Raw genomic sequence first — 20,272 nt, 5'->3', positions numbered from 1 at the left:
AATATAATTTCCATGATATGAAAAGTGCTGGCAAAAAGAAGAGCATTTAAACTTCTCTGTCTGAAAATAGTTGGATTCATTACAAACACTAATAAAAAGGTTGAACGTTGTAAAAAGCAAATGCTGTGTTTTAATTAAGCAGTAAAGTCAAGCCAAACGTTATTTATAGAGCACATTTAACACATCCACTGCAGCTGATCCGAAGTGCATTACAATAAGGAGGAATTACAGATTCCTAAAATAATTCTACAATAAATCCAGTCCACATTTACTACATGATTTTACACAATCTAATTTTTTAGACAATCCTAATTTATTCTTGTTGAAGTAACGCTGAATCATTTACAACAGATGCACATTTAAGTGCATAAACAAGGCTTAAAATAGTAAATTATGGCATCAGTTAGTTCAATGTCTTTAACGTTTACACTTCCTCACAGCCTAATGGTAAAATGGTAAAACCCAGTGCATGTCACTGTAATTTACACTGTGGCCTTTTGTGCTTTAACAGATTCCCAATATGCTCATTACAGACTAAACTAACAGACGTGAAGTCTCCTGCGAGGAGCCTTTGTCAAATGGTGTAAACTCCAACACCTCAACGACACGCTTATAAAAACAAGGTAGCTAACAAATAATCCCATCATTTTTTTTCCTCTCTTGTTAGACATCAATGTACAATTATTTTTGCTCGTTTATTTTGCTTATTTAGCATTATATATTTCTGTTTTATGCACTGAAATTAAAAGTGCACAAAGCAAACATGTATTGGATTGAATTAAAATCTGAAATCTGTTATGATGAAATGTAACACAGTAAACGATACTTGTTTTCTAACAATATTTTTGGGTGATGAACTGTTCTGATGAAAGTAATTGTGCAAATGTGCATAGTTTTTGAAAACCTCAAAACACAGTTTCTGTAGCCTACATATAGGCCTATCTAAATGAATCATTTAATCAAAACAAAATGATTAGATAACAGATTAAGATTCAGGAATTCTCTAGTCTAGGGAACAATTTTTTTTTTGCCACTTTCAGTTTTGTCCCAGCAAATTATGATAATGAAAAATAATCAGTGTTAATGTCTTTTTGTCAAGATCTCTTGAGATTGTTAAACAATTCACATTAATTGTGCAAGAGCAGCGCCTTTGTCCAATTGGACAAAGACTTTTTTTCTAGCACCTCCACTGACCAGTTGAGGAGCTTAGCGTATCCAAGCCCCGCCCCATGTGAAGGCGTCATACACTAATATGGTCACTATGTCCTTATATGCAATGTGGTGGGCGGAGCTTCAGGAACCACGGCTGTTTAGTGTCACTTTCACCGAATTCTTAACTACGCTTCTCAGAGATGAATCGGACAGCTGGCGGGTGAAACGCAGTGAATCTCCTCTTCTAAACAACCTACAAGTCTTGACGGATTATTTAGGGACTTTCCTGGTACAAAGAATTGTGTCATATGGAAAGAACTCATAGCGTTTATTCATTTTCATTTTATTTACACGTTTTTTCACAATAATATTTCGCATGCTGTCTTGTTCAGACGAAGATTACGACTAGGTATGGTGTCAGTATGAGTATTGGAAAAAGCTTTCTTTTATAGTTTCCGTTAAATACCTAATAATAATACGTCTCACAATCTCACATTAAACTTCACACGTGGGATTTCGAGAAGATCGTGAAGTTTCAAACACGGATGGTCCTCTCGTGACGCGACGTACGCGCTCGGACATTCTCGCGCAAAACTGACCGTATTCGGAGCGACTGAAACTTGAACATGTTTTGGGGATTTCTCACGCAATAATTATGCCACCCTCTCGTTTACTTTGTAAATATTCTAAGAACTGTTGTGAGTAGAGAAGTAAAGTTTTCGTCGTAGAAAGATCTCTGAGGTGGGAAGCGCCGCGCGCCTCGTCTAGATCTCCTCCTCCCCGCTTGAAAGGAGTCGCATTGTATCGGTCGTTACCACAGAAAGTGTTGCGGGATAGCATGGCAATGGTAGTAAATCAGTGGCAAGAGAACATTTCGACTGATCCCGGGTCCCAGCTGCAAATGTGCAGTCAGGAGCCCGGCGGGACACCGGGAACTCCCTCAGGTTCAACCCCGGGCAACGACGCGCTCTCCGGGGACAAAATTCCCAATGTGGACTGCATGGTGTGCGGGGACAAGTCCAGCGGCAAACACTACGGCCAGTTTACGTGCGAGGGGTGCAAGAGCTTCTTCAAGCGCTCGGTGAGACGGAACCTGAGTTACACCTGCCGGGGGAACCGCGACTGTCCTATTGACCAGCACCATCGGAACCAGTGCCAGTATTGCCGGCTGAAGAAGTGCTTGAAAGTCGGAATGAGGAGAGAGGGTAAGATCTCACAGTGTTTAACTGCTGCGTGCAATTGACAAATACACATTTAAAAGCTGTAGTAAGACAAATCTGATCAGAAATGTGAAATGATTCAAATGCTATAGTTGAAACTGGGAGACTTTACAAAAAATGGTATCAAACCAATCCATTGTAGGCTACTTCGAAATAATGGTTATAGTGGTTCTTATGTTCAGCTCTTCTAATCAAGACCATTTTGGTTGTATAGGGTTCTTGAGTTGTTGATATGGTTCTTTGGAGATTTAAAAAAAAGTTCTTGATTGCAGAAAGTTGACATTACAGGTTCTTCCAATCAGTTTTGTTATCTGGGTTAATTAAGCACCAGTGGTTTTCCAAAAAAAAAAAACAAAAAAAAACACCATCATATTAGATATTTTGGCTCTAATTGGAAATGTTATTGTAATCATAAAATTTATTGTTACTATTGTAAAATTATATAGACTAAATCAAAGAGATGTATATTAAACAGAATAGGCTATTTCTTTCTTAAACATATCTTGATGTCTGAGGTGACAGATATCAAGTTACCAGAGTTTTTTGGTTTAACTATGATATTTTTGGGGAACATTTTTTATAAGTGACCCCTTTTTTAAATGCGCTGTAATTTTCTATACAGTAGAATTCCTACTAGAATTGAAAAAAATATTTTAAAGTTTAAATGGAATTGCTGCTTGTGAAATCAAAGTGGTGATGACTTCATTGCACCTTTTCAACATACTACTGAGGAAGACATTTTATTTGAAACTCTGAAATCTGATCAAAACTCACTAAAATCTTGCAGAAATTACACAAATAAGTTCCTCAAATAACTTTTTATTCTACAGTAAATATCTACTGTTGCTTTAAGAACCCAAAAAACATAGTATAATCTGAATAACCTGCAATGTAACGCCAAAAACTTTTTTAATCTCCAAACAACAAAGTAGCAGCTGAAGAAAAGGATCTTCATAAGAATGATGAATATAAGTGTAGAATTTAGTAGTAATGGATGGATTTGTTTAAAAGCTCACTGCAGCACCAATTTAATTGAATTATATATTTAATAATATGTTTGTTTGAAAATATAATTCAGACTAATCTTGACTATTTGGTTGTTTAATTGTGCAAACAACATTCAACTGCAAGAGAAAAAATGCATTTTTTACAAATCAAACAAATGTCCTCGTTTACGGATTAAGATGAGACATTTGGAGTCTAAATAGTAATTTGTGGCATGATCAGTTTGCAAAGTCAGGTTTAATTCAAATGTAGTTTAAAATAATGTCTATATATAATTGTGGTGGATAAGTCGTCCACTCTCTCTGCAGATTATTGTGAAACCTCAGCAAAGATCCTAATTCGTTTGGGTTTATGAAAATCACTGCAGGGAAAATTCATCTAGTCATGTTTTCAGAGTTCAGACTGAAAGAACATTCAGTCTCCTGATTCTCTTGTCTGTTGACCTTTGATGTGAATATGAGCTATCTGTGTATAAGAAGACAGTCTCAATGAGGAATATGGCCCCGAATTATTCTGTAGCCTGTTATAATATTGCATTTCTGTCAAAGTAGACACGAACCATCTCTAACACCTCAACTCAGTCATTATTGTATTGGCTCTTTCATGGATTTTCCAATCATTCTGTTGAGTTTTCTAACGCATAGAGGAGACTGGGGATATTTGTCACAAAGGAAAGTTGTCAAAATACCCAGTGGTTTTGTTTGTTGGTTTAAGTATTTGTATAATGCATTAATAATAATTTATTGTTTTATTGTCTCTCATAATTGTTTTACTCTTTAATGTTAATGAACTGATAGCAGATTCCACAGTGACAACTTACCCCCTAGAGTGTGATGAATCTATTTGAAACTAAAACATGAAAGCATTGAAATCATTGGAGTGACAATGCCTTTGTGTAGCTGTGAAAACATCAGCCGCCTCAACAGTTAAAACATGTTAAGACATTGGCTTGTTTTACCTGTCTGCATGCATTCACTTATCAATAATATGCTTTTTTTTCTTCACTCTTTAGGCCCGTTAGGTTGCACTTTTGCAAACCTAAAAAATTTCTAGTAGTAGAAAAACTGAAATGGTATTTTCTTGTACTCTAATAATCTTTGGTTTATTTACAACTTTGAAAGATACTTTATACAGTGTGTGTTGCATTTGTACAGACAAAATAGATGTAGACAGGAACACATGCAGCCTCGCTGCTTCTTTTCATTCATAAATTATATCTCCTCTGAATTATGCAATTCAGTCACTCGTGAAGAGAAGCACCTTGTACTGAGCCATTACAGATATTCGGCATTCATAACACAATTTGAGCCAAACAAACAAAACACTTGGCTCAGATACTTTGGTCCTTGTTCATGAGATTTATGATTAACATTCACACATTACAGATTCCATTCCAGATTCAAACTAGATCTTTAAGGCGCTCAGTTTTTGTTAAATACGTATGTAGATAAATGAATAAACTATATAAATATGATATATTCATGATTTGTGATACAACTTGCACTTTAGTGTCGCCTCTTGGGTTCTCAAGATTGTATTTTACATGAAACTTACATGAAACTAGCAGTTCAGATTCTGTAGAACCGGCTTTTCTTCTATTGGTTGAATCCTGCTAATAATTTGTCTCTCACAAATTCACTAGTTCATGTAATCTATGAGTGTGATATAGACAGCACAGGACTTGAGCTCTTAGAGTATGTTCACACTTTGTATGTTTGGTTTGATTAAAACAAACCCTGGTGCGATTGCTCTGTTAGTGCGGTTCATTTGAATACGTGTGAACTCTGCCATCTGAACCCTGGTGACAAGCGGAACGAGAGGCTGAAAAGATGGGTCTCGTCCACTTCCAAACGAACTCTGGTGCGGTTCGACTGAAATATGAACGCAACACGGACCAAAGACGTGTAAACAAACCAAAAACGGGACATGGCTTGAGATGCAACCCTAAAAAGGACAGAAAGCTCAAGCACATAGTCGCAATGTTTCCCATCATATTTCGGTACAGCATCAGAACCGCGTCTCCTCGCAGCAGATCTTTGTTTGTGTGTGACAGAGGGATTCCTGACGCTGTTTTGACTCCTTTACACATTTTATAAGTTCTTCACGAGTTCTCAGCTGGTCAAAATACCATCATATGTCGGCTATGCACATACAACGAGTGCATTTAGCTCAGCACACAGCATTGTTTTGGATGTTCGGTAAGTTCCATTGCAAAATATATGTTATAAAAGCCAACCAATCAGGTTGTGAACATATCCATATGACTTGAGATTCTGTGATAAAATGTGTCAGGACTAAGTTTATTTTACAAGTGTGAGCTATAAGTGTGAACACATCCTAAGATACAGTACCTCCCTGCACTACTTGATTAAAGAAAGATAGTAGTATTAATGCATAGCGAGGTTAACAGATTATTAGGAATAGGAATAAAGGTGGACTTGGGAAACGAGAAGAAAGAATTGTAATAGGATTGAGGTAAGCAGATGCTTATGTATCCTTGGAATATGATTGAAAGGATTAGATGAACAAGCCAGACTGAACTTATGTTTAGACATTTTTAATCATCATTCTTCAAAAAAAGTAAATGGTTCAGGTATCAGTCAGATAATGCCTTTGATAGTATAGATCGTTAGCCTTGAAACTCTTGAACTTTTGCATAACTAATGCTTGTTATGGATGAGGTCATACGCATTTCGTTCTAAGGTCCTTTGTGTTCCGCAGCACTCAGAAATCCCACTCTCTCCTCCTACGAGTTCATCACATGCGTTTAGTAATGAATGGGACAGAATCACGCTGCTGTTTCCACTGAGACCCTCACATACACATGTACTTTTTAGTGGAGATTTCAAACAACAGAATGTGTCCTTCTCTCTCTCTGGTTTTGCAGCCTGATTACACATGAGATAACCTTCTGGGGATGTTCTGTAGAAACTTCGAAAAACCCAGAAGTGCATCAATTTTGATGTGAAACATCTGTCATCATTTACTCACCTTCAGGTTGTTCCAAACCCATTTCTTGTAACACAAGGGAAAATTTCTGAAAAACCTTCATGGAGCGTAAATGTGAATAACAGAATCATTTTACCTTGCACCCAAACATAAATCTGAAGAACCTGTAATGTAGCAACTCAAGACCAGAAGGATTCAGCCAGCGCGTTCATAGATGATCTTCCTCCTAGCACTCTTCATCTTCGATCGCTCTACCTGTGTTTACACCTTACGGCTGCTCTTGACATGATGACTGACATTCCAGCCTGACAAAGGGCGCCTCTGATTGAAAGAAAGCAGCTTGATTGCCTTGTCAGTTCCACAGGCTTCTGCAAGTACGTGCATCTTCTGGAATGTTCCTCGTGCAAGGCCGTGACCTTTGTCAAAACTAGAAAACGGCCACTGACTTAAGAAAGTCTGACATTCACATGCAAAAGGGCTAGCATACAAAATCTCACAGACTTACATTAAGTGAGGAATTTGAGCGACATATTCGAATATAACCTTTCATGTAGCGTGTAATATAGTTGTTTGTGAAAAATGATGGCAAAGTTTTGAAGATCAGAGTGCATGACAAATAAATGTATCTAAGTGGTCGACCAATCACAATAAACTGAGCCATCTGACCAATCAGAGCACAGTAGGCTCTCAGAAAGGAGGGGTTTAGAGAGAGAGAATCATTTAATGAACTGCAATGTATATTATGAGAAAATGAAAGTGCTTTTTGACCTTGGATGCATGTTAACCTGTTGTAGGAGTCCTCCAAAACCAAATTAGGAACTTTTAAAATAGCATAATAGGGGTACTTTAAAATAAAACTGACAAAAACACGACACAATTACAAAAACTTAACTAAAATTAAAATGAAATATAATAAATAATAAAAACGATTATAGACACTAAAATAACACTTGTAAGCAGCCACCTAGTAACCAATTTCATGCAGAATAGCCTGAGATTTGAAAATGTCACATTGTAAGAGGATTGGATGTTGGCAGCATGCATGCAGATGTACAGTAGTTAACAGTTCATGTCCGCCATGTGCTGCCGTTGCCGAGCGTGCTGAAACTGTGACTTCATCCCATGACCTGTAAGTCACTCGCTTCCCATGTGCAGGGTGAAATATAGGTCAATGGAAAGTAAACATTAATAATAGACAGGATCATAGCAAAGTCCAAATGTGACGGCTCTCTGTGGGGTTTGGGTAAATATCACCCTGCCACCTGGTCGATTGGCTAATCCTGCTGTTCAACCCATTTGAACAGGTGACCTCCGCCAGAGGAGACTCTGATTTGCCGTGTAACATAATGCTTTATGATTCTTCAAATACAGCAGTGTCAAAAAGTCTGAGAGGCCAAGATTTTTATTTTATTTTTTAATGGATTTCAAGTTTTAGGGTTTTGAAAAACTGTAAAACAAGGAAATGTTACGAAGCTTAAGATTTTGCATCATATCCAACTCAAAAAACGGAGGCATAACAAAAAGTTTTATTCTATTGTTCTGCTGATAATCAGTGTTGTTATGAACTAAAACTATATATAAAAAAAATGCATTGATTGAAATAAAGCTGAAATGAAATAAAAATATTAGATGAAAAACTCAAACTTAATGAAACATGAAAATTACACTGCTGATAACATTACTGAAATGTAAGTGTAAAATTCAGACTGTTCAGATTCACTTTTCATATTCTGTCACATCATGCGCCTCTGTTTTATTTGTTCAAGTGTGACTTGCTCCTAATTCAAAATGATTCAGGCAATGGGTTTGCACACCTGAGTGACGTTAAATGTTTGTGCAGAAATGTGGTCAAACACCTCGATGTCACACATTTTTGCTCAGCAAATATTGTGCACCTGCCCCCGCCTTCCTCGTCGTATGGCATGCCGGAGCTCCATCACAACCAGTTTCAGGAAAGAACGCAAACGAGGAACTGGAAAGTCCAGCTTTGTTAACTTTGACCTCTGAGTGTAAGTGTGTGTTAATTCCATGACACACGTGAAGCACGTTCACGATTTAGATTTTTCAGAGCCTCATAAGAATGCAGTTCAACTGTGGCTCTGACTAAATAATGCTGCTAGAAGGCCTGAGTTTGCTCTTTAAAAAAACAAAAAAAAAAAAAACATTTGTTTTCCTGTTTTGTGCAGAGAGAAATAATGTGAGAAAAGGGTCCATTTTAAATTCCCAAATCTCCAAAATCAGCTGTCCTTGATTTGTTTTGGACTAGTAGGTAGTCCTGTCCCCAAACTCAAAGTTCTTATATCAAACTCAGTCTGGCTGCTCAAACAAACTGATTGCAATTCTGTTTGGTGCAAATAGTGGTGTAGAAATGACCCACCTCACCTTTAATTTAACATGCCAGTGTTTGGCTTTTATCTGAACTGGAATTGATAAAGAAATTTTAATTCTCCTTCAGATACTATGTTTACACTACTGTTTAAAATTCTGGGGTCAGAAAGACATTAATATGTTTATTTAGCAAGAATGCATTAAATTGATCAAAAGTGACTAAAGACATTTATATATTTTTTTTAATAAAAAATCTATTTCAAATAAATGCTGTTCTTTTGAACTTTCTATTCATCATAGAATCCTAAAAGAAATCATGGTATTAGGGTTTCCACAAAAATATTGAATAAGACTGATAATAATTAGAAATGTTTCTTGAGCAGCAATTCAGCATATTTTATTACTGTTTTTACAGTATTGTTGATCAAATAAATGCAGCCTCGGTGAGCATAAGAGACTTCTTTCAAAAACATAAATAAAATCTTACCTATACCCCAAATTTTTACCCCTGTTTCTCCACTTTCTCTTCCTTCCTTCCTAAAGGAAACTCTGATTGTATTTCATATCATAATGAGAGCATTGTTTGCTATGTTCCTTCCTTTTATGTCTATTGTGATATATATATATATATATATATATATATATATATATATATATGTACACACACACATACATACACACACACACACACACACATATATATGTGTGTGTGTGTGTGTATGTATGTGTGTGTATATGTATATATATATATATATATATATATATGTATATGTGTGTATGTATATATATATATATATATATATATATACACACTAAATAACTAATAACTAATAACAATTATAATTTTACATATATGCTATGACCCCTTTAAAGCATTTCAAAATATATCAGAAATATATATATACTACTCAAATTATGATAATACAACTACAATGATACATCCAGGTCCAGATCTGTCATTTATGAGAAACAACTAAGATAAAGTTGATACTTACATGAAACTCTATTATGTCTAAGAAACATAAAGCAATAACATTTTCCTCTGGGTTTTTGTCACTCTCTCTCTCTCTCTCTTTCATTCGGTGTTCATTTCATGCTTCCTCTGGTTTATAGTAAATGGAGTTATTGGCCAGACAGCAGGATAGTTAAACAGGTGTTTCCCAAATGGGCAGTGAGCGGCACCGTTGCAGGAATGGCCTCTGTTTTGCCCTTCGCCTCTGGCTGAACCATTTGTTTGAGGAAGTGTGAAAAACCTAATTTCACCCATAGTGTTCACTCACTCATTACTCACTGATGTATAGCAAAGGGGTCGGCATCTCTCTGATGGGTTTCACAGATGCAATGACTTCATTCACTTAGACATTAGAAAGCAGGAGACTTGGCTTGATCTATTCTGGTGAATGGATCTGGTTGTGTTTGCAAGTAAACACATTAATATCCACTTCTAATGGCTCTTTTATTATGCTTTTTATTTCCACTTCCTCAGCTGTCCAAAGGGGTCGTATGTCCAACTCGCAGTCCAGTCCAGGACAGTACCTGAGCAACGGGAGTGACCCATACAACGGGCAGCCGTACCTTTCGGGGTTCATCTCTCTGCTTCTACGGGCCGAGCCGTACCCCACCTCACGCTATGGAGCCCAGTGTATGCAATCCAACAACCTAATGGGCATCGAGAACATCTGTGAATTGGCCGCCCGTTTGCTCTTCAGTGCCGTGGAGTGGGCGAAGAACATCCCTTTCTTTCCTGACCTACAGCTCATGGACCAGGTAAAGCAAATTTGTCAGGACTCTCTTAGCATATTCAAGCTTGGTTCATATATACAGGTTGAAATCACGTTCCGGGGGGCTGGACTGATTTATTGCTATAACAATGGTGAGAGCAATGTAATAAAAGACAGCAATGTTCAAATTAAAATGTAATCAAATAATTAATAATTGTATTATATTTTTGTGTAGGTGGCGCTCTTACGCATGTCGTGGAGTGAGCTGTTTGTTCTGAATGCTGCTCAGTGCTCTATGCCGCTGCACGTTGCGCCCCTGCTGGCCGCTGCTGGTCTACACGCCTCGCCCATGTCAGCCGAGCGGGTGGTGGCCTTCATGGACCACATACGCGTCTTCCAAGAGCAGGTGGAGAAACTAAAAGCCCTTCAGGTAGACACGGCTGAGTACTCCTGCCTGAAGTCCATCGTACTCTTCACCTCTGGTAAGAATAACTTACCTTTAGACTACTTGGTTTGATTAGTATTTACTACATGTCAATTATGAGTCCATTTTAGGAGCACAGAGTTAACCTAAATAATACCATTTAAAATGACAACATCTGGGCTGTTTTGTTGATCTTTTTATGTCTAGTTGTCAGTATTGACTATTTGGAGGTTTTTCGTGAGGCTTTAAATTGTGTTTGTTGGTAAATTAATGAATAAATAGAAAAGTTACCTGGTTATATATATAAAGTGTTACACCCAAAACATTAAAAACAAAAAAGTGGCTAAACACCAATCGCTTTGGCACAGAGCTTCAGATTCGGAGATGTCTTGCCCACTGGCTTAGATTATTTCTGATTCCCTGCTCTACCTGTCAGAAATCCTTTTCCTGCCCAGACCTACACTTTTCCAAATGGATGGCTGAACCCACCGCTCTCGATTCTTTTTTTTTTAATCACTCAATCCTTCATGCTTCCATCTATTATTGAAACCAGGCAAGCAGGCCCCCGCCCCAACTCAACTTCCACCAACATGGCTGAATTATGCATGCTGAGTTGTGGAAAGAAGGATTCGCTTCAGTCTGGCTGTGACCTACATAACCTCTGTAGCCCAGGGCATCAATGTGATCCATCCTGCAATTCCAGCCAAAGCCCCCTCCACCCCCTGCCGAGACCTGCCGGCATGAGCTAACAGGGACAGACAAACTCTTGTGGCCCGTAACCTCAGCCCAAACCTCCTATCACCTCACATCGCTCGACAGGCCTCTAATGTCAGCCAGTCGCCCCGATTGCCCGACGCGGTGCGGTGGCAGCTCCCAGCGTGTGTTCACACTGTGAAACACAAAGAGAGAGGGGGATGCTTTTGCCATGTAACGCCAGCGTAAGGGGGACTGGCGCAGAAGCACGCAAGGCTTGTCAGCGCTGACATTACGCCAGGGACTGACACATCAGTGCCCCCCTTACAAAACGCTGCCTACAGTAACTATAGATGTCTTTATCTGGACTCATGGGACATAGACAGAAGTGGCGGTTGTGTCCTGCTCAGCGGGTATCCTCGCCCGCATAGAAATATGAAGCAATTAATCTTTTGTTATCAGAACTGAAGCTCAGCAGGATCAAGTGTACACGTACACCAATGATGGGTAGCATAACAGAGAGAAAGGCAAAGGAGGTCATTGGTTAAAACCCTGATATTTTACACACTTGAGTATTTCAGCTGTGTCTTTTTCAGTAAGCACCCACAATCCAGTTTAAGCAGGAGTTAATGCACTTACCGCTGTGCTTCATTTAAATATGGATGGATGGGTGGATGGATGGACAGAATGCATTACCTGTGTTGAATTTATTTGAATTGCAATTTTGAAAATTCCTCTTCCTGTCATTTCAATTCAAATTCCAGTTGTAGGGTGTGGCCAATTCATTTCAATGAAACAAGTACCTAAGAAACACACATTGGAAGTACAGTATTCCTTAATTTTCCCATCTGCTTTTACTTTAGATGCCATGGGTCTGTCTGATGTGGCCCATGTGGAGAGCATCCAGGAGAAGTCCCAGTGTGCTCTTGAAGAGTACGTGCGAAACCAATACCCCAATCAACCCAACCGATTCGGCCGCCTGTTGTTACGGCTACCCTCCCTGCGCATAGTTTCTTCTCCTGTTATCGAACAGCTGTTCTTTGTGCGGCTGGTTGGTAAAACACCCATCGAGACCCTGCTGCGGGACATGCTGCTTTCCGGCTCCAGCTACAACTGGCCTTACATGCCCGTCCAGAGAGACCGGCCCATCTCAATCCATTACAACGAGAACGGGCCCTGATCCCGCCCTCATAATCCATATCACACCCCCACCTCCATGGGGTCATGGCCGATACAGGGAATCTGTCCGCAAGCCACGCCCCTTTCTGCCACATCATCACCGCTCACTTATCTGAAGCACCAGCCGTTTGTTCAGTCAATGGGAATGGACCACAGCGTTCAAACAGACACGAACTGTTTCCCACAGAGGTTTTCTATGAACAAGGACTGTTTGGCCCAAAGTGCAGTGTCCATTCCTGATTTTGACTCAACCAGAAGCCATTAAAGCTGATGCCAAAACTTTACCAGAAAAGCTATTAACTGTAGAGGGACCTTGGAAACTACACCACTTGTATTAACGGGAGAGTCAAGATTCTGTCCGTATGTGTGTGGTGAAGTAAAAACTGAAACTAAGATCCCAGCAGCTGAATATGAGGTGGTGGAAGTTTGTATTCCATCCCCAGTAAAACCGAGAGAAAGGTGTGACTCTTGCAGGACTCATTGGAGAGAAAGCCATTGCCAAAGTAGGACCGGCATCTGAACTCTCGGGAGTATTTTGTGGAACCGATGACTGAGGTGAAATTTCGTTTGTCTAGTTGATTTTTGCATTTAGGTCTCTGATGAAGTGGAAGGACTTGAAAGAGGCACTTGAAACCAGCCAGATAACCCTCACTTTCCGTGCTTTTCTCAGCTACATCCAAATATTCAGCACATCCAGACAGAATGTTGCCGTATCGAGCACATGCGTCTTGTTTAATACAGGTGTATTTAAAATCTCCTGTAGCATCAAGAAAAACACTAGGGTAAAATAAGGTATTCTGAAACATTAGGGAATGTCAGGAAAGCTCTGATGTGTCCAACCCAACCAAGTCTATGCTAACTTTACCATATTCTAGTCTCATTTAGTCTCATTTGATCATGGAGAGTGTTGAGGTGACAGGCAACCACACAAAATGACACCGATTACCCTACTTCACTCGATAAACTCAAGACCTCAATTATGCCAATAGTCTGCCTTTGATGACCAGGTATTTTGTGTAGCATACTGTTGGTTTCATCAAGTTTTTTGTTACTTTCTCACTCGTCTGAATATGTTTAAACCCCGCTGTCACATTTTTTTTTAACATGGCACTACAGCTTTTAAGGCAGCATTTGGATATAAAAGCCATTGGGACCTTTAAAAGCAGGACCTGTTGTATTAGTTCACAGAATATTTCTATCAAAGTATGTTTTTCTGTATTTTAGGTTTGGAGAAATGAATCAATGAAATAAAATCTGTCATTCACAGAATTGCTGCTGTTGGCATTTTGTTCCTGTTTTTTTTTCTTTTATTCTGGTTTGGGCCATAACCTTTTAAACCACTCCTTTATAGATTTACTGTAGGCATGTGTTTTGAGCCATTTTTGCAAGTATAAATGGATTTGAACCCAAAATGCAGATGTATCTGGCTGACTAAAATAGGTTTTCCTCATGATGTTCCCACCACCATAATGGATGGTAAGGACTATTTTACCAGGATGTTTGGTTGTATCAGCTCAAATAGGTCAACTTTAATCTGATCAAACCACAAAATGTTTCAGGTTTTGTCCCATGACTTCTATGCCATCATAATGCATTACTTTATGTTGGTCATTCTTTTTAGTGGATTTTTCAAAAATGCTAAAATATTTACTTATTTTGAAGTGTTTGATTCTTTATGTCATTTCAGTCAAAGCTTATATGCAAAATGTTCTTCAGCTTTTTATTTTTTTAATGTTTTTCCCAAAATGTTCTTCAGCTATTTTCTCTGTCTCATTTCACTATGGGTTCCCTATGATGTGAATCTTTGTATCTAAAAAATGAATTCAGGCACAAGAGCCTTGATCCATTAACATGGGGACACTGGTGATTTCATTTTCAGTAAGTGAATATAGTGAGCAGCTGTGTGTTGTTTGTTTGTTTTTTTCAATGGTGCATTATGGGAATTGATAGGGCGTGATTGAAACTAACGCCATTGTGATCTTTTAAGATCACTGAATACGTTAAATCAATTTAGTTTGGGGGCAATAAATATGAACTAAATAATTTAAAGATTATTTATATTATATAATTATATTGTAAATAAAGATAATTTAATTCATTATTTATATTATTTAACTATACAGTATTATATAATTTTTAAGGCAACTAAACACCTGTTTTTAAGATGATAGAATATACTTTTAACATTTTTTTTTTTCATACAATTCTTTTAGAAAATATTCAGTAATGCATTATGTTTAGAGCTCTGTTGGCAGGGTTATAAGTCATGCTTGTGGCCTCCAGACCCCTTCCAGCATTAGAGCAGCTAGCATGAAAATGACTTGTACCTTCATTTCATACCTGTCACTCCAGCTCAACAGTGACCTCCTCACCTCTACATCATGCAATATGACCTCACTGTGAATATAAAATATATTTGCAGCTCCATGTGCCCCGGGGGGTAAGATAAATGTCTGAATGTAGATGCATGTTGGTTTTTATCATCTCATACATATTTCAAGCAGCTATAAGGATTCTTAATGTATTTTACATCTACGGATTGATAAAAATTCAGTTTCAATTTTACCATTGTTTAGACCGTGACATGTTTTAATAGTCATGTGATGTCTCAGCTTGTGGTTTAAATGACAAATCTGGAGTCATGCCCCATAAATCATTCAGACGTGGCAGTGATTGTTCCAAACTCTACTATAGCAAACAAATGGGGTGCTGTTGAGAAGTGCTTGAGTCACACACGTTTAACCTCTAACTGATGTGACAATCTCAATTTAACAAGAGGCCTGGATGAACTATAGCAATACACATTTCGAATGTTAAGAATGAAGTCGCCCGCAGCTATAGCGCTTAAACTTGAACATTGGCCACAAGGGCAAACGGTCTGACTCTGGGAGGTTTGGCCAGCCAAATCAATAGTTGAGACGTCAAACTGAATTGAGGTCAGTCTTTGTGCATACGAGGTCTCTCATTTTTGGCTCACTGTCAGGAAGGCAGCTGCTGAAGCGGAGCTCCTGCCCTGTGGCTGTTTTAGGGAGCACACAAAGCCATACTGGAGAAATTTGGGACAATTGCTTATCAGGAGTGCAGTGCTGAAATCAAAACCCCATTTACTTAGGAGTTTTTCATTTGAAAATGAAATCAATTTCGTTTTCCAAAGCACCCTTCCTGGAAGCAATCCCAATCCCATAAAACTAATGACTGTGACTAAAAGAAATTCTTCCAGCACAGTCACTGGGACCAAAACTTCCTCAGCATTTTAACAAAGTCGTCTACCCTTTCTGTAGCTGTTATAAATCCTTAAAGAGGACCTGACGAGGATATATGGCAATGGCATCAATATTGATGTGGGAGAAAGTCCTCCAAAAACCCAGTTAAGCCACAGGGCATCAATATTAATGGCGTTGCATTGCCTCCCAACTGCCCCAGGGCAACTCTCAAATAGTGATTACCAGAGTGCAAGAGTTTCATTATAAATATCTCACACCCTAAAAATATCTTCTATTTAGAGACTTGTAAATCTCCCTCCGAACTTTTTGAACATTTTTAGATTCTCAAATGGGGATACAAGAGTGATCGGTATGTTTCTCATTCTCTTATTTATGTAATATGTGAATTATTCAAAACTATGAAAGCCTGTATTATAGATTTCTATTAGGCTGTGAGAACTAGGCAGCTCTTAAAGGAACAGTTCACCCAAAAATTCACAGACAAGGCTTAAGTCTAGTCCCAGACTAAAATGCATGTTTGAGCTGTCTTAACTGACAGGAACTTGCAGTGACATATCTTAAAATATGTCAGTGCCATCTCAAGACGCACACCAATGTCTTTCTAAGGCACATTTTAAAAAAGTTACTATTTAACTAAAGTCTAATCCTGGTTTAATCTAAATCCCTGTCTGTGAATTATCAGTTCATATCAGTGATTTGACATCAATGATGTCTGTTCTTCACACAGCTATTGTATGGCTTTATAAGATTGAATTTACATTTCTTAACTTCTCATTTTGTGTTCCACAGAAGAAAGTAAGTCATAGTTTGGAACGACATGAGAGTAAGTAAATTACTTCTCGTTTTTGGTAAAATGTTATTATTTTAAGTTGCACATGTTTTAAGGTTATATGCCATAAAATACAAAATACATATTTTTTATATATACCAGTAAGATTTTAGAAATCTTATGCTCACCAAGACTACATTTATTTGATCAAAAATACAGTAATATCATGAAATATTATTACAAATTAAAATATCTGCTTCTTGTTTGAATATATTTTAAAATGTAATTTATTCCTGTGATGCAAAGCTGAATTTTCAGCATCATTACTCCAGTCTTCAGTGTCACATGATCCTTCAGAAATCATTATAATATGCTAATCTGGTGCTCAAGAAACATTTCTTATTTATATTATTAGTATTAATGTTGAAAAGAGTTTAGCTGTTTAATATGTTTGTGGATTTTATTTTCAGGATTCTTTGATGAATAAGAACATTTATTCACTGAAAATAAAAAAATAGAGTTTCTTAAAAGGCACCATTTTCTGTTCATCCATTAGCTCAGTTGTTTATTTCTCTAGTTCATGAGGGCTCTATGAGTCACGTACTGAAATGATGCCCAGTGACACACATTGCGTTAAAAGTTCACTGATTCTAGACAATTCTATAAGAGTGGACAGAGCGATTAAAGCGTCCCGGATTCACAGGATTTTTCTTGGCTGCATGTTTGCAGGCGAATTTCCCCGGGGGTTTCTTCTTCCTGTTTCATTATGATTTCCATACTCCACATTAATGATATCATACTCTCACTGTTGCCGACCCCTCTGCTGGAGCACAGATATGATTACAGTGATGCAGTTTCTGGGTCAGTAAGTTAAATATTTCAGATGGTTTATTTTTAGGCACGTCTGTTTCCACTTTGTGCGTGCTCTCCCCCTGTTTTGCTTCCCCTCAGTCTCTCTCTCCACCCCTCCTTTCTGGCTGTCTTGGCTTTGGGCAGCATTTGACCTAGAAAGTCATCCTCACATGGCCTAAAGGCCTGTCAATGTTACCCAGAATCGGTGTGTGCCATTAGCAGAAAGCTGAGTGGTGTGGTGAAGTTATAAGCATTTTCATCTTAGTCCAAAAGTCCTCATTTGTGCATTGAAATGCTTCTATTTGTCTTTTTTAATACGTTTTTTTTTTATTACATAACACATTATTAGCATAATTTAAATAAAGAAGTTGAACTGAAAAATTCATGAATTTCATAATTTATTAATATTTGACGTGTCCCCTTTTTGCTTTGATGACAGCAGCACTCGAGTTGACATGAACAAAAGCTGATGATCCGTGTACAAAGCGTTAACATGACCACACATATTTTCTTATTTTTGATTAGTAACATAAAAACATTGCATAAAATGATATTATATTAAAGGTGCAATAGGTGATTCTCTACAGAAAAATGTTTTGTTATGCTGGTATCCCGATAGCAATCACTATGTTAAGCCGTCTAAATGTTTTCTTATTTATCATCTGTGGAAGGCATACCATAAAAAGCTTCTGGTCTGTGCGTGGTCATGTGTTTTGGAGGAGGCGTGGCTTTGGACAGCGATTTGCAGGGAGGGTGGGATCGTATGCTTTCAATGCTAGCAGGCTAAAGTTAGCATTTCCCAGATCACCTTTTGCACCTTTAATATTATACATTAATTATACATTAATACATTTAAATATGTATGTTACAGAAATTAGCTAAATTATTATTCAATTTTATATGAAATAAATATAGTAAATATAAATTAATAAATGATTACTGAATTATTTTAAATTGAATTATTATACTAGTAATACTAAAAGGCAACTTGTTTCATTGTATTAAATTTATATAAAATAAAGTATCTAAATTATTATTGAATTTCATATTAAATAAATATCGTAAATATAAATAACATTTTTATTATTATTTTCAAACAAATTAAATAAATTATTTTAAAATAGTTTAGTTTTACTATATACTAATTAAAATAAATACTAATATTAGTTCCTTTGTTTCAAATTTATATTAAAAAGATGATATAAATTATTATTAAATTTAGGTTTAGTAAATAAAACAATTTAGTAATAAATTAGTATTTATTTTTAAATAAATGTAGTGCTAATAGTAAAATCAATTAATAAAAATACTAATAGCCTACTGGTTTCCTTGTTTTAAATTTAGATTAACAATTATCAAAATTATTATTACATTTTATAATAATTATTTTTATTTCTTATTTATTTTATGCCAGAATGTTTTAATACTAAATCTAAATAATTTAGTACTAAATTAGTATTTATTTAAACATAATAATAATAATAATAATAATACTAAGTTAGTACTACTAGTAATACTAATTCATATAACTAGTGGCCAACTAGTTTCTTTGTTTGAAATATTATTGAATAATTCTATTTTAAATAAATGGATCTAAATATTTGTAATCCTTATTTTATGTCAAAATATTTCTTTGTTTATTTTTCAAAATCTTACATTTTTCTACTTAAATTAGGTTTTGAATCAGATTTTCAATGGACTTAAATGGCAGGCAATGTAAAGAACTTAGTAAATGATGGTTGTTTTACTTAACCTTTGCTGAGTTTTGCATGCACAGATTGTGTACAGACTTGTACTCCACTGACAAACTGTATATGCCCTTTGCAGAGCTGCACATTGATTCCTGATCTCTGTATGAACTCCTCTGCAGTGACACCAGCACTGATGGATCTACTACATTAGATCACAGTAAAATTCTATCGAGTCATTCGGTACAGTAAGGGCAGGCTAATTGTTGCAGGGATAACATGCCATTGAACTGTTAACAGAAAGGGTTACAAGTTGAGATGAGATACAGCGTTCAGTCCTCTTGGCCTTTAGGCAAATTTCCTATCATGTGGTCTCCACACTTCACTCTGACAATTGATCACATCTGCCACTGTATGCTGTGTTTGCCTGAGCAGTTAGTATCTTAATATATTTGCTTAACCGATTTTTAAAGGAATAGTTCACCCAAAGCAAGAGGATTAGGGGATATAAAAAAAACCTCAGAACCCAACAGTCCATATGACTATTTTCAGTCAGCTACAACACAGAGAAACCAATAACGTTTGGTGGTAATCACTATTTTGATGTACCGATGAACCATTTTTTAATCTGATGCAAACACAAATGAAATTTTAGAGGTTTGGTGTATAACAACTCAAATTTTGATCTACTCCTTAGTTATTGTACGACTTCAAAACTACTTTTATACAACATTCTGACAACTTTTATGGTCTTTTTTCTGGGAGATTTATGATAATATTCAATATGAACTGTCATAAACATTCTTTAAAGTGCCTCTATAATACTTTTTCGAATATTACCTTTCATGCAATGTGTAATAGCTGTTTGTGAATGTTAAAGGTCTGCAAAGTTTTTAAGATCAAAGTGCACAACAAATACAAGTTATTGTCTCCCAAAAAAAAGTATCAATTCTGAACTGCTGAAAGGAGTAGTCGACTCCGAAAGGAGTCTATGTAGACTATGTAGTTTTGTAACAAATTTGCATAATGTCAGCCTATGGTCTTCATTGGCTGCCCGTAAACAATGTT

General features: G+C 37.0%; 1 protein-coding gene across 1 annotated transcript; it reads left to right on the top strand.

Moving 5' to 3' along the window:
- Window positions 1-1,339: 1,339 nt before the first annotated feature.
- Window positions 1,340-13,938, top strand: nr2f5 (nuclear receptor subfamily 2, group F, member 5). The gene is made up of 4 exons (XM_079895547.1): window positions 1,340-2,357; window positions 10,141-10,421; window positions 10,611-10,857; window positions 12,356-13,938. The coding sequence occupies exons 1-4, from the start codon at window positions 1,991-1,993 to the stop codon at window positions 12,670-12,672; spliced, it is 1,212 nt and encodes a 403-aa protein (XP_079751673.1). The 5' UTR covers window positions 1,340-1,990; the 3' UTR covers window positions 12,673-13,938.
- The last annotated feature ends 6,334 nt before the right edge of the window (window positions 13,939-20,272 follow it).

This window comes from Squalius cephalus (genome assembly GCF_949319135.1).
Source record: "Squalius cephalus genome assembly, chromosome: 15".
In the NCBI taxonomy this organism is placed as follows: domain Eukaryota; kingdom Metazoa; phylum Chordata; class Actinopteri; order Cypriniformes; family Leuciscidae; genus Squalius; species Squalius cephalus.
This window is presented reverse-complemented; position numbering and strand designations above follow the sequence as displayed.

Coding starts and splice junctions, on each gene's coding strand:
- nr2f5 (XM_079895547.1), top strand. CDS start 1,991: ATGGCAATGGTAGTAAATCAGTGGCAAGAGAACATTTCGACTGATCCC. Junction 2,358..10,140: donor AGTCGGAATGAGGAGAGAGG/GTAAGATCTCAC, acceptor CCACTTCCTCAG/CTGTCCAAAGGGGTCGTATG. Junction 10,858..12,355: donor CATCGTACTCTTCACCTCTG/GTAAGAATAACT, acceptor CTTTTACTTTAG/ATGCCATGGGTCTGTCTGAT.